We start from the raw sequence: 26065 nt of genomic DNA, 5'->3' as shown, positions 1-26065 counted from the left end.
CTTAGGGGTCAGAGAGGCAGTAACTAACTCAGCCTGAATGCAGGGAGGGGTAATGGGGACTTCCCTGCAGAGGAGACACCTGGCCTGAGTCTCAGAGGGTAGGAACTAGCCAGGTGGGAGGGCAGAGGCACCAGTGGAGCTGAGACCCAGAGGCTGGAGAGCCTGAGTCTGGGATAAGGAGTCTTGCAAGAGGGAAAAGGAGGGGAGACCTGCTCCAGTGGGAGAGACAAGAGTCTTTTCAGCTTCTAGGGCCTTAGCCACTTCCCACCCCCACCAAGAGCAGGAAATCTGACCCCAGGCCTGGAGGAGATGCAGACTTCTCCTCAGGGCAGATGAATGGCCCTCAGGGATTTTCATGGTCCCTGAGACTTCCAGCCAGCTGGAGATCTCATTTCCATAAGCATCAACATTGCTCTTTTTCCACTGTTAATAAAAGATGTGTTCCGGTGACACCTGAGTCTGGGTGAGGTTCTGTTAGACTGACAGATGGAAGGAGGAAGAACTCGGCTCTGGGGGAGCAGGGAGAAGAGACTCAGAAAAAGGCAGCTGGGAAGGCAGACAGCCTGCTGCCTGAAGCTCTACCTACTGCCCAAACTGTCGCCACCATTCACCTGTGATGACTTAAATTTAAATAAATTAAAATAAAACAGAAATTCAGTTTCTCAATTGCACTGACTACTTTTCAAGGGCTCACTAGTTTCATGTGACTGGAGGCTACTCTATTAGCGCAGATTTAGAACATTTCCATCATCCCAGAAAGTTCTGTTGGTCAGCACTGGCCTGGAGGCACCGCAGGGAGGCATTTCTTCCTGCAGCTGAGTTGTAGACAACGTAATAATTTGAAAGACAGTGGATGAGGCTGAACGTCAAAATATGTCTGCCAAACTGTTCTATCTGATAAAGGGCGAGGCATTTGACTTGAACAATGAGGAAAATCAGGTGTGAGGGGAACCAGGGAAAATGGCTTCTTATACAGAGGGAAGGAGGGAGTCATTCCAGTCTTGTGGCAGAAAGACCGAGGTGGGACTTGGGGGAAGATGGTAACACTGAATGGGATTTTTTTAGGAAAAACGTCCTGCCCTTCTCTCAAAACTGCAGCAGAGAGTCAAGAACCATAAAATGCATGGTGGGCTGGCTCATCATATGGAAACCAGGGAAACAGCTGAGTTGCAAATAGGAGTCAGGGGCGTGGGCACCAGGCCACGCAATATTCATGGAACCTCACTGCAAGATTGGCCCTGTGTTAGGCATTTGGACACAAGTGTAGCTAAGACAGCCCCTCCGCCTGCTCTCCACACTGCAAGGGTGAGTGTGTGACACGGGGAGAGATTCTAGTGCTTAGGGAACACAAAAGAGGTCTGAACTTGTTGAGATGGGGGTCATGGAAAGTCTCCCCCACCCCCAAGGAAGTCGTGTCTTTTTGGTTGTGAGGGAGGCGCGGAAGCCACCAGATGCGGCGCGGGACAGAGAGGTGACCTGGCAGCGGAGGGGGGTGCGTAGCCGGAGGGCCACGATCCTCCTTGTCTTCTGCCAGGCCCCACTCGGTGCTGGCCAACAGCAGGGCCCGATGGCCAGTTGCGTGCTGGGGATGAGGTGACCAAAGCAGGGTGGGAGAGTGAACCCCCCTTCTTGTTGAGCCCCCTTGGAGTGGAGAGGAGGAAGGGACTCCCGCGCCCATCAGAGGAGCTGAGACTTCTGGACGGGGAGGGCCCTGGCCGGCCACGACTGCTCACCTGAGCCCCGCCAGCTTCCTCGCCATGGGCCAGGGCTTGGTCCGCATGGTGGCGATGAGCTTCTTCTTGTCTTCCACCTGCTCCAGAATCCGGGCCACTTCCTCCTCAGACAGAGACTCCCCACCGGAGGTGCTGGAGGCCAAGGAGGATGACCTGGAGCAGAGGCGGGGTGGGGCAGAGGGGAGTGAGGAGGAGGCCGGGGTCCTCGGGGGCACCGTGGGATGTGAGGGGCCCACCCAAGATGCCCCCAGCTCCCGCCCACACAGGCCTGACCCCCTCAGAGCCCTCCACGACTCCCCCCACCTGGCAGACGAGGCCGCTCCTCCTCCTGGAGCCCAGGGCCCCTCGCGGGCTGCCTCCTCAAGCTCCATGCCCCTGAGTCCCCCTCACGCTGCACACCCTCGCTCGTGCAGGGCTGCCCAGTGGGAATATAATGTGAGCCATGTATCGTAATTTTAAGTTTTCTAGTAGCTATATTAATACGATAAATAGACATGGACATATTAATTTTAATAATACATTTCATTTAACCCAGTATATGAAAAATTTATAATTTATAATTACAGTAATGTAATCGGTGTAAAAATTATTAATGAGACATTTTACATTCTTTTTGTACTGTCTTCAAAACCCAGTGTTCGGGCTTCCCCGGTGGCATAGTGGTTGAGAGTCCGCCTGCCAATGCAGGGGACACGGGTTCAAGCCCTGGTCCGGGAAGATCCCACATGCCGCGGAGCAACTAAGCTCGTGTGCCACAACTACTGAGCCTGTGCTCTAGAGCCCGTGAGCCACAACTACTGAGCCCGCGTGCCGCAACTACTGAAGCCTGCGCGCCTAGAGCCCATGCTCCACAATGAGAGAAGCCATTGCAATGAGAGAAGCCTGCACACCGCAATGAAGAGTAGCCCCCACTCGCCGCAACTAGATAAAGCCCGCGTGCAACAACGAAGACCCAACACAGCCAAAAATAAATAAATAAATAAAATTAAAAAAAAAAAAAAACCAGTGTTCATCTTGTACTCACCGTGGATGTCAATTCAGGCACAAAATTTTCATTGAACATATTTAATCTGTACTTGCATTTCATAAAATTTAGTTGAAAAAGTAGATTTACATATCCAAATTGTTTTAGACATACTTAAAAGTTTCCTTGTAAATGAATAAAGTAACAGAATATCATTTTCCTTTGATGTTCACATCTGCACTGACAAAACTAGTTTGTCTTTTTTTTTTTTTTTTCCCAGAAGAAATGCTTTGGCTTCAAAGTTAAATCAACTTCAAAACTACATCTGGGGCTTCCCTGGTGGTGCAGTGGTTGGGAGTCCGCCTGCCGATGCAGGGGACATGGGTTCATGCCCCGGTCCGGGAGGATCCCATGTGCCGCGGAGCGGCTGGGTCCGTGGGCCATGGCCGCTGAGCCTGCGCGTCCGGAGCCTGTGCTCCACAACGGGAGAGGCCACAACAGTGAGAGGCCCACGTACCGCAAAAAACAAAAACAAAAACAAACAAACAATAAAAAACCAAACACTACATCTGTCTGTCCAAGTTAAGTAAATTTTTTAACTCAGTGGTATTAACATCAGATTAAAATTAAATTGAATTAAAAATTCAGTTCCTCAGTCACACCAGCCACATTTCAAATGCCTAGCATGTGGCTAGTGGCTAGTGTATGGAACAGCACAGCTGCAGAGACCTTCCAGCTGGAGGGCGTGATGACCCTCACCGTCTCACAGACAAGACTATGCTCGCCTGCCACAAAATCCAAGTTCTTGTCTGTACTACTCACAGCCTCCTTCACTCATGAAAACAATGATTCTCAGCTGAGATGGCAGCAGCTGACAGGGGGTGAGGGAGGAGCTGGAGAAGGGTTCTGCCTGGGCAGCCTTTTTAGCACGTTTGATAAATGGAAATATCAGGATGTGGGATTGGGTTACCACAGGTTTTAGAGACCAGTTTGCCTCTGTGAGTTTAGCTTCTGATCAACTCCTAAGGAGCAAGGAGAGGTCACAGGAGTGAGGTGGAGAAGGGGGGGACCCTAGCTCTTAAATGCTGGAAAGCCTAGAGAACAGGGACTTTTTGCCTTATCTCACCCCCCAACCCCGCCCCGCAGGATATCTGCCTTTGAGTCTTTGCATAAGTTGTTCCCTCAGTTTGGGTGGTGGTAGGGGGGTGGGACATTCAGTCATTGCTTGTTCAAATTACACCTGGGCTTTAAAGTCTTAATGAAATATTTACCTTCTTCGTGGAGGAACCGCAGCCTCCCAGCAACATGCTCTTCATCAAATCCTTTCTTGCATACATATTGCCTTCTGCTTTGTGTTGTGATAGCTGATGCCCATGTCCTACCTCCCCTGCTAGACTGTCAGTTTCTGAGGAACAGGACTGGATATTTTTCATTTCTCTATGCCCTGCCATGGCACTCAGCTGAAGATGGCACGAATGAGTCCTTGTCTGCATCCCTTACTTTGCATCTGCCATCCAGACAGGATGGGACCGCCTCCTTCTAAAGTTCCGAACACTCTGGGGCCCGTCAATGATGCATTCAAGTTCTCTCTAAGTTGCTAAGGACACCATGCACCCTTTATCCTGTTAGCTCAGGTCTAGAGACAACCAGACAGACAGTAGACAAAAGCCCTAACTGAGCCAGGGATGGCTGGCAGGGGTGACAGAAGAAATCAGTGGCCCCTTTTGTAGGCCTTAATTTCTTCTCTGTAAAGTTGGAGATGTACAGTGGAACACCTGAGTGAGGGTGTGGGCAAGGAAGGTTTATTAGAAACCATTGGAAGGAGCATCAGCTCTTTGCCATAGTCCTGGTATCTCTGTTTCCAAAGCCTCCCAGCCCATTATCAATGGGGATTCTTAAAACATCCTGAGAAGTGATGCAAAGTAAAGTGGAAGAGGGAGGCAAAGACAGGGAGATGTCCCATCAAAATTGGTAGCAAAAAATGAAACTAAAATCCCAACTTGCTGATTCCATAAACTGGCTCTATCCACTAACCCCCGTATGCAGATGCTAATGGAACAAAGGAAACACAGCAAGTAAATCAAACCCCAAATCCTAGAATTTCAGAGCTGGTAGAATTTTTTTTTTTTTTTTTTTTTTTTTTTTTGCGGTACGTGGGCCTCTCACTGCTGTGGCCTCTCCGGTTGCTGAGCACAGGCTCCGGATGCGCAGGCTCAGCGGCCATGGCTCACGGGCCCAGCCGCTCCTCGGCATGTGGGATCTTCCCGGACCGGGGCACGAACCCACGTGCCCTGCATCGGCAGGCAGACCCTCAACCACTGCGCCACCAGGAAGCCCCTGGTAGAACTTTTGAAGTTCTTCTAGATCAAAGCCACATTTCGCAGAAGAGGGCACAGGTCAGCTTAGGAAATGGTGTGATTAAGCCCTGGAGTGACTCCTAAATCCAATTTTGTTAATTTCTCTCAGCTCCTCATCAAGAGCTGTGGTGAGTCTCCAGCTGAAACTGAGGAGAACTGGGATCTTTTCTCACCCTGCTGCCATGTCACCTCCCCACTCAGAGCTCCACTTGCACCTGTGCTCCAGGAGGGGTTTGAGTCGAGAGTGTGCGGTGGCCCCTCAACCTGGGATGGCTGTGACCCTCATCCCGTTCCACCCCCAACCGCGAAGAGCTTGGCAGGGGCAAAGGCAGGGACAAAGAAAAGAGCGCAGGGCCCGCCCGTTTACAGGAGAGAATGAGGGGGGAAGACGACACCTGGCCCTTATCAAGGGAGGAAGCAGGGCTGGAAGGAGAGGGAGAACGCGGATTGAAACGCGCCTGAAGCCTGGTCACAACACACCTGTGTTTCTTCAGCTGCTTCCACATCTCCTCCTTCCTCCGCACCTCCTTCTCCTTCTTTGGAGGTGCTCGGGGCTCCCTGAGGGAAGCTCTCCCGTCCCTCTTCCTCCTCCCTCCGCAGGTCTTCTCTGCCGAGCCTCGCTCCCGTTCCCCCAGCTGCTCTCTGCGTCCCCTGCGCTCTGCCTGCTTCCTCTGGGGAGACCCCGACCCCGGGCTGCCCCCGGCCCGCTCCTTCTGGCCAGGCGGGGCTCGGCGCCTGCCCGGCGCGTTCTCGGCTTTGTGAGTCCGCTTCCTCGAGGGTCTCCTCCCGGACCTGTCACCTGCAGGGGCAGGGAATGAACAGTTCTGGCCTCACGGGCCTCGACCCCAGGAAAGTGCCCCCAGCTGTGAGAAATCAGATGTTCACGATGCTTCCTGGACCTTATTGGTTCCAAAAGCCACCTCTTTCAGACAGAGCCTCTGGTCTCGGCTGAGAGCTAATGTCTCCCTCGTCTGACCGCCTGGCACTCCCACACTCTCACCTAAACCTCAGCTAGAGACCCAGACACATGCCTTCCTCTGCCCGGGGGTGCAGTCCCTTGGGTCAGAGCTCAGTCCTCTCCTGACGCCCAGGACTGGGGCCAAGCGTGAGCCTCTGTTTGGTAAGGCTGGACGACTGAGACGCGGAGGGCCTGCTGGCTCCATTCTCCAAGGGCTGTCCCCTCATGTGCCCCACCTGGCATGAGGGAAGGGACGGGAGGGGGTGGGGGTGAGAGCAGCGAAGTCGGTTCTGATCCTGTGTCTCAGCGCTGCTCCCACGTTGTTGCTGTTATTTTATACCATGACTTTATAGCACTGGCAAATGGCCTGGCTGGGCAGAATCTACTCTCAAGTGTGAACTTTCCCCAACAGCTTGCCCAACACCTAGTGTAAGCACAACTATCCCAGCTGGGCAGTTACACATTAAATGCAGGAAAAATTGTAATGAGTTTCTGGTATTAATAAGCAACCTCTCCACCACTTACTAGCAGGGTGTCTTTGAGCCAGTCACTTAACCTCTCTGAGTCTCAGCTCATCTCTAACATGGGGATGTTACTACTCCATCAGCTTGTTAATGAACATGACACAGTGACTGACTTCTGAGAACGGACGTTATTACTCTGATATTCTTATCCGGAAATAAGACCTTTTTACTTGTATAAAGAACACAGGTTTGGAGCGAGGCCAGCCTGCCCGAAAATATCAGTTCTATCATTTACTTATCTCTGTGACCACAGATAAATTACTTAACTTTTCTGCACCTCAGTTTCCTCACCAGTAAAATGGCTCTAATAGCCACTATTTCCGTACATAGTTAGGTTAATTTAAAACAGGAAGAAAGGGTCTGACTCATGGGAGGTACTCAACAAAAGCCCTCCTCCTTCCCTCCCGCCTCCAGCCTGCCTTGCCATTTTTGTGCTCTAAGTGGGCATCGCCTGGAACCTGATCTGGCTGCAGAGCACAGGTTCTCACTTTTCACAGTGGCTCCCCATCCAGGCTTTTCTGCCATGACTAGGCAGATTTTCCCAACAGAGCTGTGAGAGCCCCAACTTTGGGCAGGGCAGGGCAGAGTGGAGTTTCATCACCCAACATCCCCAGCAGCAGTCCCATCAGTGATGGAGTCCAGGACAAGGAGTCCCAGGTTCTCAAGTTCTTGCCTCTGTCCACTCCTTTTCCAGCCTCTCAAGGTTGTGCATGCAATGTAGCAGCCACAGAGAGTTTTCCTCGCTGCTCCCTGACCCTTGAGCTTTACATTCTGAGAAGCAAGCCACCCCGTGAAACAGCAACCAAAACTGGTCGCTGGTGGATTTGGGCAGAGTGAGCTGGGGATTCAGAGTCTGGATATTTGGGCCTGAAACCTTGTTCTGCTGGTTATTACCTCGGTAACACTGGGCAGGTTTCTTGTTCTCTCTGAATCAGTTTTCTCATGGGTATGCTGATGGTGGTCTACCCAGATCTCCATTATCTGGCCGTGGCATTGTCCCTTAGCTGCTATGCGTGTTGGCTCTTACAGTTCACAGCTTCTCCCTTCCCAAGGGAGCCCATTGTTGATGGAAACCATCTTGGGAAATGTCTGGGAGTTTACATGCCTCCCCTCTCCTCAAGTCAGCTGACAGCCAATTGTTAACTGATATGGGGTACAAAAAGTCCAGTCCTCTGGCCTCCAGGCAGAGCAAGTCTGTGGTTCATTCACGCTCCAGAGCTCCCTGTGGGATCAGGCAGAGGCTAGACCCCAGCTGAACACACAGCTTTGCTCAGCTCCTTCCCTTGATCTGTCCTGCTTCCCTTACTCCTTGTCTCCTGAGAGCTGCCCTCAATAAATCACATGCACAAGAATCCCCATCTCAGGCTCTGCTTCCAGGGGACCTGATTTATCTATAGGCATCTATCTCAAAGTGTGGTAGGTAAATCCAACTGAGATAATATCTATACAAGTGTGATGTAAGGGGAGCATGCTGGATTTAGCAAACAGAATTTGCTCTGTGGTTCAAAGATAAACTATCCAGAGTTCTCTTCTTGGATCTCAAACTAGGATACTGGTAGAATCAAAGAAGCACAGTGGTAGGCTTCACCCAGACCTGAGGAAGATATTCTGGAGGAAGAAACTTCTAAGCTAAGACCTAGCGTGAAAATAGAGTGTGTGGGTGTGTGTGTGTGTGTGCAGCGAGTGGGTATAGGGCAGGGTTAGGTAGTGGGTGGGTAGGAAGGACCCTAGAAGAGTTTTAAGCAGAGGTGACATGGTCAGTTTTGTGCTTTTATAAAGGTCCCATTCAGTATTCAAACCCCAATGGAGGGAGTTTCTTGATAAAGATACTTCAAAAAACTGTAATTATAAAGGATACTGGAAAAAGAATTGTTCTGCCTTGGCTAAGAAGATAGAGAAAATAGGTAAAATATGAAATGATTGGACTTCTGGGTTTCACTCCAATGTGTGAAGAGCTCCATCCTACTAACAAGAAAACAAGCTGAACAAACTGAAAATTCTTCTTAGATCCATCAGAGAATTGAGTTTGTAGGGCAAGCTACTGTCCGCAAACTGCAGAGGCAGAGAATCATAGCTTACCTTGAGCAGAAGCCCTCCATGGGAGCCAGTGCTTGTAGTGCTTAAAGGGAGAGTATTCAGGACTTACTTTAATTAGGTATGGTAAGATACTCAGACATGGAAATGACTGTCATGGAGGAAGAGGTTTTTGTACTTAGAGATCCCAAGCAACACCGTGTCACATAGGGCCACATGAGGAAGTACAAGGCTCAGTCAGTAGCAAGGCAGAGAGGAAAAATGTGGGCAAGAGCCTTTATTATGGTTTCTAAGGAAAGGAAGGAGTGAGTCAGGGTAAGCAGGGTTAGGATTGGCTAATCTGAATAATTTCAATGGGCCCTGGAGCATAGGGGCATTCCCTAGTTGTTCTGCTACCAGGCCCTGGGGTGAATAGGGCGGGTGGATAGAGGCCCAGAGTATGAGCTTGATAAAGGTTGAGGTTATAAACTCTGGGTTGGTTGGTTTGCATACGAAAGGAAAGCTTGCAGATGAGTTGTTTGCTATCTCTAAGAATTAGCTAAAACTGGGAGGGCTGTCCCTCCAGGGTCAACAAAGCCTCAAGGTGCCAAAGGATCAGAATATAGAAGATAAAAAGCATGGCTATTACTGGTAGGAATACAAATTGTAATTGATGAAATGCTGGAGGCTTATTGTGTACTAGCTTGAGAGTTAAAAACTATGGGGCCCAGTCTTTGGAGGAGGGGGCACACTTTCGTGAATTTTACCTCCTGGGAGCACTAGCAGGTTCTCACTGTGAAGACTGGAGGAAACTCCATGGTGCTTCCAGCAGGGGGAGGGGAAAGTACTCATTTCAAAATATGAAAAGTAACCCAGAGTGTCCTGTTCTCTTTAACAAAGGCCTGCTGTGAGATAATAGAAATATATATTGGTCTCTGTCCCCAATTCCAGACACAGAGGTCCTAAAATCTTTGTAAAATCCTAAGAGCACTAGGAACATCTATTCTTCTAATGAGGTGATTCTGATGGGCTCCTGAATGGCTGGATGGGGGCTGGTCACCAGAAAGACCAACCCATGATTAGACGCTTGGAATTGTCAGCCCTGCCCCACCCCCAACCTCAAGATGGGAGAGAGGGGCTAGAAATGAAGTTAAGAATTGATGATGCCTATGTGAGGAAGTCTCTATAAAATTCCAATGGCAGTGGGTTGGGATAGCTTCTTGATGGGTAAACTCATCCACGTACTGGGAGGGTGACACACTCCAACTCCCAGACCTTGCCTCATGTATCTCTTCATCTGCTGTTACTCTGTATCCTTTATTATATCTTTAATAAACGGGTAAATGTAAATAAATATTTCTCTGAGTTCTGTGAGCCACTCTAGCAAATTAATTGAACCCAAGGAGGGGGTCTTTGGAACCTTGGATCTATAGCTGGTTGGTCAGAAGGACCTGGGCTTGTGATTGGTATCTGAAGTGGGGGTAGTTTGCAGTCTTGGGGAAATAAGCCTGTGGGGTCTGAGTAGGTAGTGTCAGAATTGACTTATACTGTGGGACACCCAGCTAGTGTCACACTGTTGTAAGGGAAAACTTCCATACATTTGGTGACAAGAAATATCAGAAGTGAAGTGTTCTGTGTGAGTAGTAAAGGAGACAAATAGGGAAGAAACTCACAGTAGGGAAGAATTGGGTTTTTCCCTATGTGGCAAAGAAAAAAAACAGAGTTTTTCCTTTACACCTATGCTCCAGGGAAACTACTTTACCAGAGTGAGCCTAACTGAGCAGAGTTTACCAGCTTTATTGACCTGGAGGAATGGAAATACCCCCACTCCAGCCACCTCTAGATTTCTTGTGTCACCAAAGGCTGGGGGGAGAAGGCTGAGAAGCTCTTGTGAAGGTCACAGCCTAGAGGCACAGGCTCACTAAAGACTGAAATCTAGTCATAGGATTATAGCACTTCCCCTGCCCCATACTTCACCACCACATAAACAAGACTCCAGTATAATGACAGGGGATGACAACAGAAAGAACTGCAAGGCTCAGACTCCAAAAAAAAAAAAAAAAAAGGGGGAGTTCCTAGGGAAACTCAAAACAACAGGAGAGACAAGAACAAGGACACTAAAGGAAATTGAGTCCTCTGACACCTACAGCTACAGTGAACAATGAACATGGCCTAACACTTAGCAAGACAAACATAAAACATCATACTAAAGGCCTATTTACCTCAGTTCCGTTAACCCAGTACATCATGTTGGCTCTCAGCAAACAATTACAAGGCATACTAAGAGATAAAAAACACAGTTTGAAGAGACAGAGCAACCATCAGAACCAGACTTGGATATGGCAGAGGTTCTGGAATTATCAGACCAAGAATTTAAAATAACTATGATTAATATGCTAACAGATCTAACGGAAAAGGTGGACAACATACAAAAACAGATGGGTAGTGTAAGCAGAGAGATTGAGACTGTAGAGAAGAATTGAAAGGAAATGATAGAAACCAAAAACACTGTAACAGAAATGAAGAATGCCTTTGATGGGCACATTAGTAGACTGATCATAATCAAGTAAAGAATCAGTAGAGTGGAAGATATGTCAATAGAAACTTCCCAAACTGAAAAGCAAATAGAAAAAAGGATAAAAAGATAGAACAAAATATCCAAAGAACTGTGAGACAATTACAAATTGTGTAACATAGAGTAATGGGGGTACCAGAAGGAGAAGAAAGAGAGAAAGGAATAGAAGAAATATTTGAAGTAATAATGGCTGAAAATTGTCTAAAATCAATGACAGCCACCAAACCACAGATCCAGGAAGCTCAGAGAACACCAACAAGGACAAATGTCAAAAAATCTCCGCCGAGTATATTGTATTAAAATTACAAAGAATCAAAGACAGAGAAAATATCTTGAAAAAAGCCAGAAGGGGGAAGAAAAAAAACTCATTTTACCTCTAGAGAAACAAAGATAAGAATTTTATTATTTCTCTTCAAAAACCACACAAGCAAGAAGAGAGTGAAGTGGAATATTTTAAAGTGCTGAAAGGAAAAAAATAAAACAACCCATAGTCTAGAACTTTGTATCCAGCAAAATTTCTTCAAACATAAAAGAGAAATAAAGACTTTCTGAGACAAACAAAAATTGACTAGACTTGCCTTGAAAGAAATGATAAGTTCTTCAGAGAGAAGGAAAATGATGTAGGTCAGAAACTTGGATATACATAAAGAAAGAGCATTCAAGAAGGAACAAACAAATAACGTATAAAATCTTTTATGTTTCTTACTCTTAATCTAACAGATAAGAGTTTTGAAATAATAATAGCAACAATATATTAGATGACTACAGCTAATGGATAAGTGAAATGAATGACAGCAATGTTAAAACGATGGGAAGGAGGAATTGGGAACACTCTGTTATAAAGTACCTGCACTACCCATGAAGAGGTATAGTGTTACTTGAAAGTGGATTTGGCTTAGTTGTTAATGTATACTGCAAACTCTAGTGCAACCACTAAAAAAAGTGAAAATGTAGTATTTAGTATAATACGCTAAAAAAGGAGAGAAATTGGAATCATATAAAATACTCAGTCAAAACCACAAAACACAGAACAAGAGTGGAAGACAATAGGAACAAAAAACAAGGGCAGTGAATAGAAAACAGCAACAAATATGGTAAATATTAATCCAACTATATCAATAATCACTTTAAATGTCAATGGTCTAAATGAAGCAATTAAAGACAGAGATTGTCAAAGTGGATAAAAAAAGACAACTATATGTTGTCTACAAGAAATCTACTTTAAATATAAAGACACATATAGACTAGAAGTAAAGGGATGGAGAAAAAAATATCATGCTAACACCAACCAAAAGAAAGCTAGAGTAACTGTACTAATTTCAGACAAACAGATTTCAAAGCAAGGAAAATTACCTGGGATAAAGTAGGGCATTACATAATGATAAAGAGGTCATTTCTCCAAGAAGACAAAATAATCTCTCATATGTATGCACCTAACAACAGAGCACCAAAATATGTGAGGCAAAATCTGATAAAACTGCAAGGAAAAATGGACAAATCCACTACTATAGTTGGAGACTTCAACACACCTCTATCAGTAGTTGAAAGATACAGTAGGCAGAAAATCAGTAAGGACATAATTGAACTGAACAGCACCATCAATCAACTGGATCTAATTGACATTTATAAAACACTTCATCCAACAACAGCAGAACACACATTCTTCTTGAGCTCACGTGGAACATTCACCAAGATAGACAACATTCTGGCCCATAAACATATGTTAGCAAATTTAAAAGAATAGAAATTATTCAAAGTATGAGGTCAGATCACAATGGAATTAAACTAGAAATCTGTAACAGAAAAATAACTGGAAAATACCAAAATATTTGCAGACGGAACAACACATTTTTAAATAACACATGGGACAAAGAAGAAGTCTCAAGAGAAATTTTAAAATACTTTGAATTAAATTTAAATGAAAATAAAACATCAAAATTTGTGGATGCAGCAAAAGGAGTGCTTAGAGAGAAATTGTAGTACTGAATACATACATTAGAAGACACTTAAAAATCTATAATCTAAGATTCCACCTTGTGAAACTAGAATAGAAGAGCAAATTTAATCCAAAGTAAGCAGAAGAAAAGAAATAATGAAAATTAGAACAAGACGTCAATGAAATTTAAAACAGGGAAGCCATGGAGAAAATGTGAAACCAAAAGCTTTTTTTTTTTTTTTTTTTATGAGCAGTAATATTGATAAACCTCTAGTCTGGAAAACCAAGGAAAAAAGTGAGAAAACACAAATTTCTAATATCAGAAATGAAAGAGTTGTCATCACTATTATCACATGGACTTTAAAAGGGTAGTAAATGAATATTATGAAAAACTTGATGCTTATAAATCTGACAGCTTGGATGAAATAGACAAATTCCTAGAAAGACACAATTTACCAAAACTCATACAAGAAAAAATAGGTAATTTGAATAGGCCTATATCTATTTAAGAAATTGGATCAATAATTAATCTTAAACAAACAAACAAACAAAAAAACCCAAGCCAAAAACCAACCAAACAAACCCCAAACCAGGCCCAGATGGTTTCACTAGTGAATTCCACCAAATGTTTAAAGAAGAAATATAATTTCTTTACAATCTCTTCCATAAAATTTCTATTAGGGAATACTTCCCAACTCATTTTATGAAGCTCGCATTATCCTAATACCAAAACTATACAAAAACATTACACAGAAGGAAAATTACAGATCAATATCCCTCATGAACATAGATGTGACCATCCTCAATAAAACATTAGCAAGTTGGGAGTTCCCTGGTGGCCTAGTAGTTAGGATTCCAGGCTTTCACTGCCATGGCCAGGGGTCAATCTGTGGTCAGGGAACTGAGATCCCACAAGTTGCACGGCATGGCAAAAGAAACAAAACAAAACAAAACAAAAATATATATATGAAGAATAACATACCACAACCAAGTGGGATTTATTCTAGGTATGCAAGACTGATTCAATATTAGAAAATCAATTAATATAATCCATCATACCAACATGATAATGACAAAATATAATATGATCATATCAATAGATTCAGAAAAAGCATTTGAAAAAATACAACACCAATTGATAATAAAACCTCTTGGCAAACTAAAAGTAGATGGGAACTTCCTCAACCTGATAAAGAATTTTTACAAAAAACCTACAGCTAATATCACAGTTAATGGTGAGAAATTATATGCTTTCCCCCTCAGATTGGGAACAAGATGTGGATGTTCCCTCTTACCTATTCAACATTTTACTGGAAGTCCCAGCTAATGCAATAAAACAAGAAAAAGAAATAAAAGGTATAGTGATTGGAAAGGAAGAAATAAAACTGTTTTTGTTTACAGATTATATTATTATCTATGTAGAAAATCTCAACGAATCCACAAAAAACCCTCTTAGAACTAAAAAGTGATTATAGCAAGGCTGCAGAATGCAAAGCTAATGTGCCAGGGTTGGGGGGGGGGCTAGTCAAGATGAAGACGTGGAGTTTGCATCTCCCCGCAACTAGGGCGCCTGCCAGATGCTGGTGGGGGACCTTGATGCCCAGGAAGATGGGAGTAACCCCCAAGCAACTGGCTCATTTGCTCTGAGGGAAGCTGGCCACCATGTTGTGAGAATGCTCAAGCAGCCCTAGGGGGACGTCGATGTGGGGAGGAACTGAGGCCTCCTGCCATTGGCCAGCATCATCTTGCCAACAGCCATGTGACTGGAGCAGATACTCCAGCCGTAGCCAAGCCTTCAGATGAGGCTGAAGCCCCAGCCACCATCTCACCCACTCCCTCTTGAGAGATCAGGAGTCAGAACCACATCGCTAACCATCCTCAGATTTCTGACCCACAGAAACTGTATGCGATGATAAATATTTATTGCTGCTTTAAAAAAAGAATTTAACGTGTCAAAGTCCTGTATACCAGCAATGATAAAATTGAAATTGAAATGAAAAACATCATTTACATTAGTACCAAAAAATGAAATACTTAGGTATAAATCTAACAAACTATGTAAGGTCTATATGAGGAAAACTACAAAACTGATGAAAGAAATCAAATATCTGAATAAATGGAGAGCTATTTTATGTTCATGGATAAGAAGCCTCAATATTACTGAGATGTCAGCTCTTCCCAATTTCATCAATAGATTCAACACAGTCCCAATCAAAATCTCAATGAGTCATTTTGTGAATTTTGATAAATTTATTCTAAAGTTTATATGGAATAGCAAAAGATCCAGAATAGCCAACATAAGAGAAGAACAAGGTTGAAGGACTGACACTACCCAACTTCAAGACTTACTATAAAGTTACAGTAACAAGGCAGTGTGATATCAGTGAAAGAATAGACAAATAGATCAATGGACCAGAATAGAGAGCCCAGGAATAGACTCACACAAATATAGCCAACTGATCTTTGACAAGGAAGAAAGGCAATTCACCAAATGGTACTGAAACAACTGGACCTCACATCATATGTCAAGAAAAAAAAAATCTAGACACAGACCTTATACCTGTCACAAAAATAAACTCAAAATGAATCATAGATCTAAATATAAAATGCAAAACTATAAAACTCCTAGTAGATAACATAAGAGAAATCTAAGTGATCTTGGGTTTTGAAAAGACTTTTTAGATAAAACACCTAAAGCACGATCTGTGAAAGAAAAATTTGGTAAGTTGGACTTTATTAAAATTTAAAAGTTCTGCTCTGCAAAAGACACTGTTAAGACGAAAATGAAAATACAAGCCATATGCTGGAAGAAAATATTTATAAAACACATATTCAACAAAGAATTTGTACACAAATATACAAAGAACTATTAAAACTCAACAGTAAGAAAAACTCAATAAAAAAAGTGGACAAAATACCTGAACAGATACTTAACCAAAGAAAATATACAGATGAGAGATAAGCATATGAAAAAATGTCATCACATGTCATCAGAGAACTGCGAATTAAAACAAGAAGATTCTACTACACAGCTACCAGAATGACTAAAATTCAGTAGACTAACAGCACCAATTGCTGGTGAGGACGTAGAACGGCCACAGCTATCATTTATTTCTAATAGGAATACAAAATGGTACAGCCACTTTGGAAGACAGTTTGGCAGTTTCTTAAAATGCTCAACGTAGGTTTACCCTATGATGCAGCAATTGTACTCCTAGATGTTTACCCAAAGGAATTGAAAACTTAGGTCCACACAAAAAAACCTAAAATTGTTTATATCAGCTTTATTTATATTTGCCAGAAATTGGAAGCAACCAAGATTTCCTTCAATAGGTGACTGCATAAACAAACTGTGATACATATAGACAGTGGAATATTACTCAGTTTTAAAATGAAATAAGCTATCAAGCCATGAAAAAACGTGGCAGAACCAAGACCTCCCTGGCGGTCCAGTGGTTAAGACTCCACGCTTCCACTCCAGGGGGCATAGGTTTGATCCCTGGCGGGGGATCTGTCCCGCATGCCATGCAGTGCAGCCAAAAAAAAAAAAAAAAAAAAAAATATGGAGGAAACTTCAATTCATATTCCTAACTGAAAGAAGACAGCTTGAAAAGGCTACATACTGTATGATTGCAGCCATATGACATTCTGGAAAAGGCAAAACTATGGCGACGATAAAAGATCAGTGGTTGCCAGGAGGGCAGGGGAAAGGGGAGGGACATTTTTAAGGCACATTATTCTGTATGATACTGTAATGGTGGATTTGTTAAAACCCATAGATTTTTTTATACTTCAATTTTAAAAAAAGGAAAAAAACCCATAGAATGTACAACACAAGGAGTGAACCCTAAGGTAAACTGTAAACTTTAGATAATAATAATGCATCAGTATTGGTTCATCAATTGTAACAAATATAACACACTAATGCAAGATGTTAATAATAGGGAAAGCTGGGGTGAGATGAGGAAAGAAGATTATATATGGGAACTCTATATTCTGTGCAATTTTCCTGTAAATCTAAAATTATTCTAAAAGATAAAATCTATTAAAAAATGAAATCATTGATCAATGAGATGCTCCAAGGGACATCTCAAGGAGAAGTTTCTCTAAAGATTAAAGGAGCTCATTTGATTGGTTTATAAGATATCAATGTGTTTATATAAATTAAATATTCCAAAAAATCATAGAAATTTGGTGAAAAATTGGCAAGTGAACTAGTTTATTATGTCTGGTTTAATAAAAAGAACCATGCCTTCTTTGATTTTTCAGCATTAAATACAACACAAGATTATACTTTTATTCTAATTAGGTATCCTAAACTTATATAGGTTCATCGATTAAATATGCTAGCGATACTTCTACTTAAAGTTTAAGATTATGAAATACATAAATTTGTGCTTAATTAAATTGATTCATCATTCTGAACATTTGATTTCAATAGATTTATGTTTTATAGTATTCCAGCTGCAAGATTAATTTCCAAGATTTAGAGGTATCTTGAAACTTTGGACTGATACTAAATTGAGTTAATGGTATTCATCGGATACCTAGATCATTTCTAAGTAAGATGAAATTCTGAAACATTGATTACTAAGCAAGATTTTAAGTTTGTATCCTTTTGCTTCTTTTTTAAAAATATGCTACCTAGAAGTAATATCTTTGTGTCTGTAAATGAACATGTACATTTCTGTCCCTTTGAAAAATTATGTGTGGGTTGTGTTTGTTTGCAGAAAGTTGTGTTATGTGTACTCATGAGTTTTGCTAGTCTAAAATGCTGATGTGTGACAGCTGACAATTATCCATCTTCCCAGCTTATTCTATGAGATAGAAGTTCCTTCAGTTAAGGGTTATACTTCAGTGAGACTCTACTATGATTAGTCTTGACAGAAAGGCACAACTTTGTATGCAAAGTAAAAAATGTGTTTTTGTTAAGGGAGAAGGAATAGATTTGTCCTAAAATGAAATGACAGGCTGTTGCAGAGTGAATGGAGCATGGTGAAGGACAAAACCTGAATGGATGTAGAAAATAGCAGAAGGTTCATGGGAAGGGAATTTTACTGGCCTTGGATTATAGATGAGTAAATCATGAGTCTGAGAAGCTATGAAACCTGTTAAAATCCTAACAAAATCTGCTCAGTTTTGATGGGCTTGTTTCTGTTTATTTTCATAGTTTACTGTTAGTTGCCTTCATTTAAGATATAAAGCACCCCCCATCCTTTATCTGCCTATATAGCAAAGATTCTGAGTCTTCCCACAATAATTTTTTGTGTTTTGTGTTGGCTTTGTTATGGCTTTGATTATTTAGGAAAACAAAGCTTCCTCACTTATGAAGTGCTAAGGTTCTTGGTAGGTGATCATGTTACTCTCTAAGTATATTTTTAAAAGTTTTTTTGTCACTTTCAAATGAGTAGCCAAATATTGTTTCTAAGGCATCCATGATCCTATCTTGTGTTCAAATCTGAAAGCTTTTTTTTTTTGGCTGTGCTGTATAGCTTGCCAGATCTCAGTTCCCCAACCAGGGATTGAACCCGGGCCACCGCAGTGAAAGCGCCAAGTCCTGACCACTGGATCACCAGGGAATTCCCATCAAATCTGAAAAATTTTGATTTCATTTTTGTTTCTAAGATTGACTCGTAAGTGTAAAATGAAGTAAAATCACTTTCAGAATATCTTTTGTATCTAAAACTTTCTTTGTGGTTTCCTAGAGGGCCCTGGGAAGTCACAAAGATTTGTTTTTCCATCTCAAAAAACAAAGGTGCCAGAAGCAATTAGGGTTATTTGATATGTTACTGTTGGAGTTTCATGGGAAGTGGTGTCAAATCAGAAGAGATGCTTAGCCTTTTCTAGGTTAAACTGGTATAGGTCAAACGTTAAATATTTCAGCAATTGTATGCTCTATGGGCTGCTCCTAGAGATTTTTCAATGCCTTTGCTGCCAGCATTGGTTTCTATTTATCAGAGTTCTGATGATGATTTTCTCATGTTAGGCAGCACTATAATTATCAGTCATAATTCAGTTATCACTTAAAATGTTTATTTGATAACAATCTTTTAAAATTTGAATCTAGCATTTTTAAGGCCAGTGCTGTTCAACTGGAGATGAACATCAAACTTACCTATGGAGTTTTATTAACATATGCATACTTAGGACCTACTCCAGATCTACCGAATCTCTTTACTTGATATAGTCTTGATATATTTTTCTTACATGCTTAGTATGTTTTGGTATATTATGTATATGTCTTTTTAAAATTGTTTTATACCTCAAGATATCTTTATCTGTTTAACCATCTTTATAAATCTGATATAATGTTCATTGTCTATAAAGACATGTTTAATTATTATAGACATTCTGTTCAAAACTTTTAGATTGCCTTGTGTTTGTTTTGTGTGCTACAGAAACAACTAAATTTTCTTGTCAATTTCATTATCGTTATGAAATATTTCACTTTTGACAGTTATCAGTAATAAGTTAACCACAGCCATTTTAAGTCCCTGTTACCTACAGATACTATTTGTTTTACCCCAAAGCTTCCTTGAAACCTCAGCTGTAGGCCAGAGTTTTTGCCTTCATCAAAGAACTGTCTCAGAACACTGACTGGAAGGACCCTGTCAGGTACTGTTAACAACTAGCAAAGCAGTGAAATGCTTAAGCAGGTTGATTCTTGAATTCATGTCCTTCAACTAAAGAGACATAAACCATCCTCAAATTACTGGAAGATTGTCCCTACTGGTGACCTCAGGCTGAGGGTTCTTAGGAGCCACCCTGAAGCAGACAGCCTTTGGATGTATACAGCTGAGCCCAAGATCCACAGAACAAGACCACAGATTTTTACTTTACGATCTGTATTCCTCTGTTTTCTATTCTTTTACCTATCTTCTGTCCTCTCACTCACTTAAGGCTACTTTTAACTGTGTTACTTATAATCCCTGTTTCTAATATTGCTGTTTGCATCCTTAAGCACTCCTTGGAATGACTAATTCCCAGCTACAATTCACCCATGAACTGGCGAAAAGGAGCCCTGGGAGCCAACCAGCTTCCCTTGGTCCCAGTTCTTGTAAGAAATCAGTTGGCCAAAACCAGGTCACTGGGTGGCCCTCAATGACAGGTATTGAATCTGGTACAGAAGCCTGCTAGCTACTACCCACAAATTGGACAGGAACTTATTACGTTGGTATACTAATACCGACTCTCAAGATTGCCTTTGACCTTACCCAGGTTCCATTTTGGCCCATTGGTTTTTCCTCTAGGAAAAAGAGATCAGCAGATAGTTTCATTGAAAAAGGAGAAGAACTGGCCCTGATTCCAGAACTGAAACCCTAACTACTCTAGGGGAATTCTGGATTTTATTCTTCTCTCCTCAGGACTCTTCATTTCATACTTTACAAGAGGCCCAGATAGTAGGGTGAACCTTATGATTGAGAGAAAAAAGCAGTAGGACTCAGGCAATGCCACTAAGGCCGTAGAATATATCTCCTTAGAGGTTCAGAACAGAGCTGCTTTAGATATAATATTGACCTCTCAAGGGTAATATGAGTTGTTTCAGGGGAAGAATGTTGTACTCACATTCCTGCAGACCTCTCAGAGATCTTTAACATTACTAAAAAGATCCAGGTAGTAAATGAAGATATCATAAAACTGGGTAATATGTCTAATGACCCCATATGTAGTTCTGTGGACACCTCAGATTGGGCATGAGATCTGTTTTCTTGTTCAGTCTGGGCACTCTTGGCTCCTGGCTGAAAAGTGGGCTATATAAACTCTGGTCATAATCCTGTTAGTATTTGTCTGCATTCCCGTGTTCAGATGTGTGATCTCCAGAGTTTTGAATTCTATTACACAGCTGCTGTGCATCAAATGATCCAGCAAAGGGTCATCCATCAAAAAGAACTGGAAAACCTGATACCGGGTTGAAAGGACCACCAGCAGAAACAACTTTTCAGCAGACAATTGACATGCAATTATGATACCTCAAACAGCAGTAAGGATCTGAACTGATACTCTCAGATATTGATGGTCAGTCTTTCATCTCAGGATGAAGAATGACCACAAAGACAAACTGAGAACTGAAGCTATTTCCCCACATTCAGCCTGGACATGGAGAAGCCCAATTACACCTTAGTGTCTATATGAAGACGATGTTGTGCTATGCCTCTGTCTTCATTAGCATGACTTTATTTTTCCAGGAAACTCCTGACCAGCAAATGGCTTGATTGTTCATTACCGAATTTTCCCAAAGACCCATCAGCTCTGCAATGGAAAGCATAACAGATTCTAATTTGCTCCCTAAGAGTTTTTTCAATGCTTTGCTTCAAAATCCTGGCCTTGCTGTTTACTGTGGATTGTTATATTGTGATTCTTACCCAATCCTAATCAAGCCGTCACTTTGAAAGTCCTATCCTAAATCAAACTTTCATTTCTTAATAAATTATGACTTACCTTCCCTGAGATATTGTCAAGACTTTGCTTGCTGTAAGCAATAAATCGGCTTTGTCTTATCAACAGGCTGTGTTGGTGATATTTAGGGAGCCAGCTCTTGACAATAACTTAGATAAATGTTTTTTTTTTTTAAAGAAGGAATGAAAGGTGGACTAAAGAAAAAAAGATCTTGGAACTACAGAGGGAGAGTGATGAATTATGGTTGGGATGGTTGGAAATGCTTCACCAAGAACTGATGTTTCCTCTGAGTCTTAAAGGATGAACATGAGTTTGGCAAGAGAAGAAAGGGATGGAGATAGAGAGGGGTAGTGGTGGTAGTGAGGTGGGGGGATTCTGGGCAAAGAAAATGGGGGCTTGAAGGGCTCCAGTGAAAATGCCAAGAGGTCTGGGGCATGGGTGACCAGGGCAGAGTCGAGTCTAGGGTATGGTTGGTGCTGGGGCAGGGAGCATGTAGAGAGGAAGTTGCCCAGAGAGCCGTGCATACCCTTGGGGAGCAGGGGGAAATCTGGAGGGAGAGAGTGTAATACTGGAGCATTGACTGTGTGTGATCTGCATCAAAGGATGATGCTAGCAGCATTGAAGAGGCTGTTGAGGGTGGGGACAGTGGTTCCCAGTCACTGTGGGGCAGACCCTATGAGCATGTTTGCTGTGGTTGCTTCACTTGTTGTGGAGGCAAGAAGAGGCGTCAAGCAAGGGTCTGACTCCACCATTAACAATCTCCATGTCTTTGGGACTTGGTTTCCAATTGCTGCGATGACTGCAGGGTCTGATGAGACACCTGGTGTAAGTACACTGAAAAGTACTGAGTGCTAGCTGCAGACTCAAAGACAGGTGATCGCATGTGTGGCAGGGTAGGTTTTCTTCACCCACTCCTACCCTAACGTCTTCTCCTTCTCACCTCCTATGGGAAGAGGGTTTTGGTAAGACAATGTAACAACAAATTATTTAAGTGTGATAATAACTCATCCAAGTTAGGAAGCTGTTCAGTATTAGCCATGAAAGATGGGTTTGTTCTACAGATGCTCTTTCCCATAGTCTGAAAGGCTTTGGCCAGAAACAAATGTACTTCTCCAAAGACATGGGAGCAAGTGTGAAAAAGTGTGTGCCACCACAGCTGTGATCCCAGGGAAGAGCTCTAGAACTGAGCTAGGCTCTCAGAGAGGGCAAAGGAACAGAGAGGGTGGGCAAGGGATTAAGGAGAAGTGTCTCATGGTCATCGAAGACCAGTTCCATATTGCTTGACAAGACTGAGTAAGAAAGTCAATATACGTTTGTATCCTCTTCTGAACTGTGTATCCTCAGTCAGCTAAGAAACAGTTTTCTCTTTGGTAATGAACTGTACCAGGAATTCTTCCAAGCACCGTAGATGTAACTTGGTGGTTCACATATTTTTTCCAAGCTGTAATCCCTGTTGTAATCTCATTTCCCAACTGAATGCAATTCATGTGGAATGTGGAAAGCAAGCCAGAATTTGCCTTTCAATCTTCCCCAACCTCTTTTGCACAGAAAGCAACCTGCTTTTCTAGTTTTTCTTTCATAGTCAGTTTTCAATAGACTCCACGTAATACATAATTTAGGAGCTAGGAAGGCAGCTGTCACATTAGGAAGACTTCCAAGCCCTGAATACACTCGTTTACACTTAACAGGCTTCCTCACGTTTATGCACCTGACTCAAGTCAGAAAATTCAGAGCGAAAAATAGGCTGAAAGGAAAATAGAGAGGCTGGAAGACCCAGTGGGTCTGGCTCACCCTCCAACTCTTAACAGTTAAGTATGTTCACCAAATGATACAAGAGGAGGGAGAATTCTGATCCTCCTTTTCAACTAATGGAATAAAAAATTGTAATTATTTTGAGAAACAAACTTTGTATTCTCAGACATTTTTTTCCTTCTTGTAGAACATAAGCTGAAGGTATAGGATTTAGGTCCCTCAGGGGTGACTCCACAGGAGAATTAAAATGGAAATCTTTATGTAATTGTGTTCCAGTTCATTTAATGGATTCCCATTATTGAACTTTACTGCATCCCTTGACCATTTGGGTCCCTGAAGTTAAAATTTTGACTCACTTCCTCTTTTCTATGCAGAAGGGAAGATGACAAGGGGGGGAGGGGTGTGTACGTGGCATATTTCAGTAGAAAAAGGTTTGTGTTTTAGGCAAAATAACTTTCCATTTCAGTCCTGCTCAAGGACCATTTGCCCACAGGTGACCCCCACAATGCCCACCCCTTCAGGGGTGGTGGAGGGGGAGTCAGGATGGGTGCAGATGGGACAGCAACTGGAAGACAGCAGGGAAATGGAATGTGGAGGACCAGACCCGAGCATCCTACACTCAGTGTCACCAAGGGAGCTGACCCTCCTCGAGGACAGGTCCTCGTCCAGCCCCACTGAGCACCGTGCACTTTCTCGCACTCACTCCCAAGATTCTGGAGAGATGTGAGGACTGGATGCAGAGGCAGGTGGGGTGGGGAGGAGGGGCAGTGGCCATGGGGCAGCTCTGGGTAGGAAGGAGTGTTGCGAGGCCAGTGGTGCCTCCATGGCTCCTCCCGCCTGCCCAGGAGCCCTGGCTCCCCTGCACATCTTGCTCTTGGGTGCCCCCCCACCCCCCGCATCACGGGGCTGCTTCACCAAGGGCTCAGGACCCTGACAGTGGGGGAGCAGTAGGTGCAAGAGGAAGGGCCGGGCAGAGGAGGCAGATGGGGTGGATCCTGGGACCAGCTCCTCCACGTACCGTGTGCCAGCATGGGGCCAGGACAAGTCCCTCTCAGAATGAGGTAAGAGGATCTCTCCCAGCACCCCCACCCCCACCAAGAAGTCCATCACCTCCTGAGATTCTGCTTCCTCACCTATAAGCAGGGCCCTGCCTGGGATGCGAGGAGGAGAGAAGGGCACCATAACCACATGTCTCCTGACCTGAAGTGCAGGATGCCCGACCCGTTCATGTGGCTCCTGCCCTCCTGGCAGTGGACGGTCTTCCCCCGTTACTTCCGCTGGCTCTTCAGCTCCTTGTGGAACAGGTCGCCCCCTCCAGGTGAAGCCTTCACTGGCTCACAGAGAAGCTGCGTCTGCATCCCCAATGGGAAGGCGACCCACCACTGCTGGTATTTTGTGGAGGGTAAGGGTGTGCCCTCTGCAGTCAGGCGGCCTGCGTGTGAGCTCTGGCTCCCCCTCCTAGCAGCTGCCTGGGACGGAGGCCCGGCCTCCCAGGCTGGTGAGTGTTCACTGCTTCCTGAGGCTCAGCTCAGCGTCACTAACTCTGGGCCTCTCCCTTGAGTCCTGTGGCTGAGGGCAGGCCCTCTCTGAGCAGCACTCAGCCTCCTCCCCCGTTAAACGACCTGCATTGGGAGGGCTCCTTACGGTGAAAGGGAGGGAGGGAGGGAAGCAGGAGAATGGAAGAGAAGGCTGGTGGCTGGTTGGGCCTTGGGGCTCCCCGGTCCTTGGGGCCCCCCAGGACACCTCACCCCATCTCACCTGTGCCGGGAGAGCTGCTCCTTGCCCGCCCCCTCACGCCACCTCCTCCTGTAAGAGATGCAACAGGGATGACCCACTGACCTCTGGAAAGTCCCCTTCCCTGCACTGCCCCATCTCACTGTGGGGACCCTCAGAGGGTTTACAGCACCTCGGAGGGAACCAGGCTCCAGCTATTTAACTCAACAAGCTCCAGAGTTCCCAGTCCTGACATTTCTTTGACACCCTGGAAAGTCATGAGGTCAGAACATCTCCACAACCCCAGACAGACAGACAGAGAAATCTGTGGAAGGGATTGCTAAGGAAAGGTGACTCTAACCAAGACAGGGGCGGCTGAAAGGGCCCCGCAGGCTCTGATGGCGTCTGTCGCTCAGTGTTAACGCAGGCACAGGGCAGGTCGTTTTTAATCCCCCCAACAGCCCTGCAATGGGGCCATGGCTGCCTTCATTTCATAGATGAGGCAGGGAGAGCTTGGATAACCAGACTGAGGTTGCTCAGCCAGCAGTAGCAGGCCCTGCACTCAAACCTGAGTCCCTGTGCCTCGAAGGCGCTGTCTGCTTCCCCATCCCCTGCTGTCCAGGAAACCTGGGAGTGGGCAGAGATGAGGACAAACTCACCTTCCTCCCCAAGGCCCCTTAGCTGGCAGCTCATGGTCTGCAGGGCTCGCTTGGCCCCCAGGCTGGCTCACAAGGCTCGCTCATCCACGCACACCTTCGGCCCAGGGTGTTTTGAGGCCCTCATGGTGGCCGGCCTCCTTTCCTGGCAGGCAGTGCTCCTTGGCTTGTTTGAGATTGAATGTGGAGGCAGGTGACGTTTGGGAGAGAGGCAGGGCAGGAGGCGGTGAGTTCCCAGCCCTTCAATCCAGCTGCACACTCCTCCGCTCAGGTTTCCCGGCAAAGAGGTGGTGTGGCCTCGTGTTTCAGGCATCACTTACACACGGAGGGGCCCTGGAGGGGCCAGAAGCTGCTGGCTCACATCCCAGCAATGATGCCACTTGCACTCCAGCCAGGGGAGGTGTGAGGATCATCCCAGGGTTCTTTCCTTCTATCTTGAGTCACTGGTTGGGACAGGCACCAGGGAAATTCTAGGATGTTTGTGAAA

The 26065-nt window shown here is 44.2% G+C and overlaps 1 protein-coding gene across 1 annotated transcript in view; it reads right to left on the bottom strand.

Moving 5' to 3' along the window:
* TMC2 (transmembrane channel like 2) overlaps nucleotides 1-24534 on the bottom strand; it is an 80491-nt gene extending 55957 nt beyond the window's left edge. Inside the window, 3 exon segments of the mRNA XM_060077863.1 lie at nucleotides 1734-1886; nucleotides 5535-5853; nucleotides 24343-24534. Of these exon segments, the coding sequence (XP_059933846.1) occupies nucleotides 1734-1886; nucleotides 5535-5853; nucleotides 24343-24391 (521 nt within the window). The 5' untranslated portion in view covers nucleotides 24392-24534.
* Nucleotides 24535-26065: the final 1531 nt, after the last annotated feature.

The sequence above is a fragment of the Mesoplodon densirostris genome, chromosome 16 (assembly GCF_025265405.1).
Source record: "Mesoplodon densirostris isolate mMesDen1 chromosome 16, mMesDen1 primary haplotype, whole genome shotgun sequence".
NCBI lineage: Eukaryota > Metazoa > Chordata > Mammalia > Artiodactyla > Ziphiidae > Mesoplodon > Mesoplodon densirostris.
The sequence above is the reverse complement of the archived record's forward strand: the minus strand, read 5'-3'. Positions and strand labels throughout refer to the sequence as shown.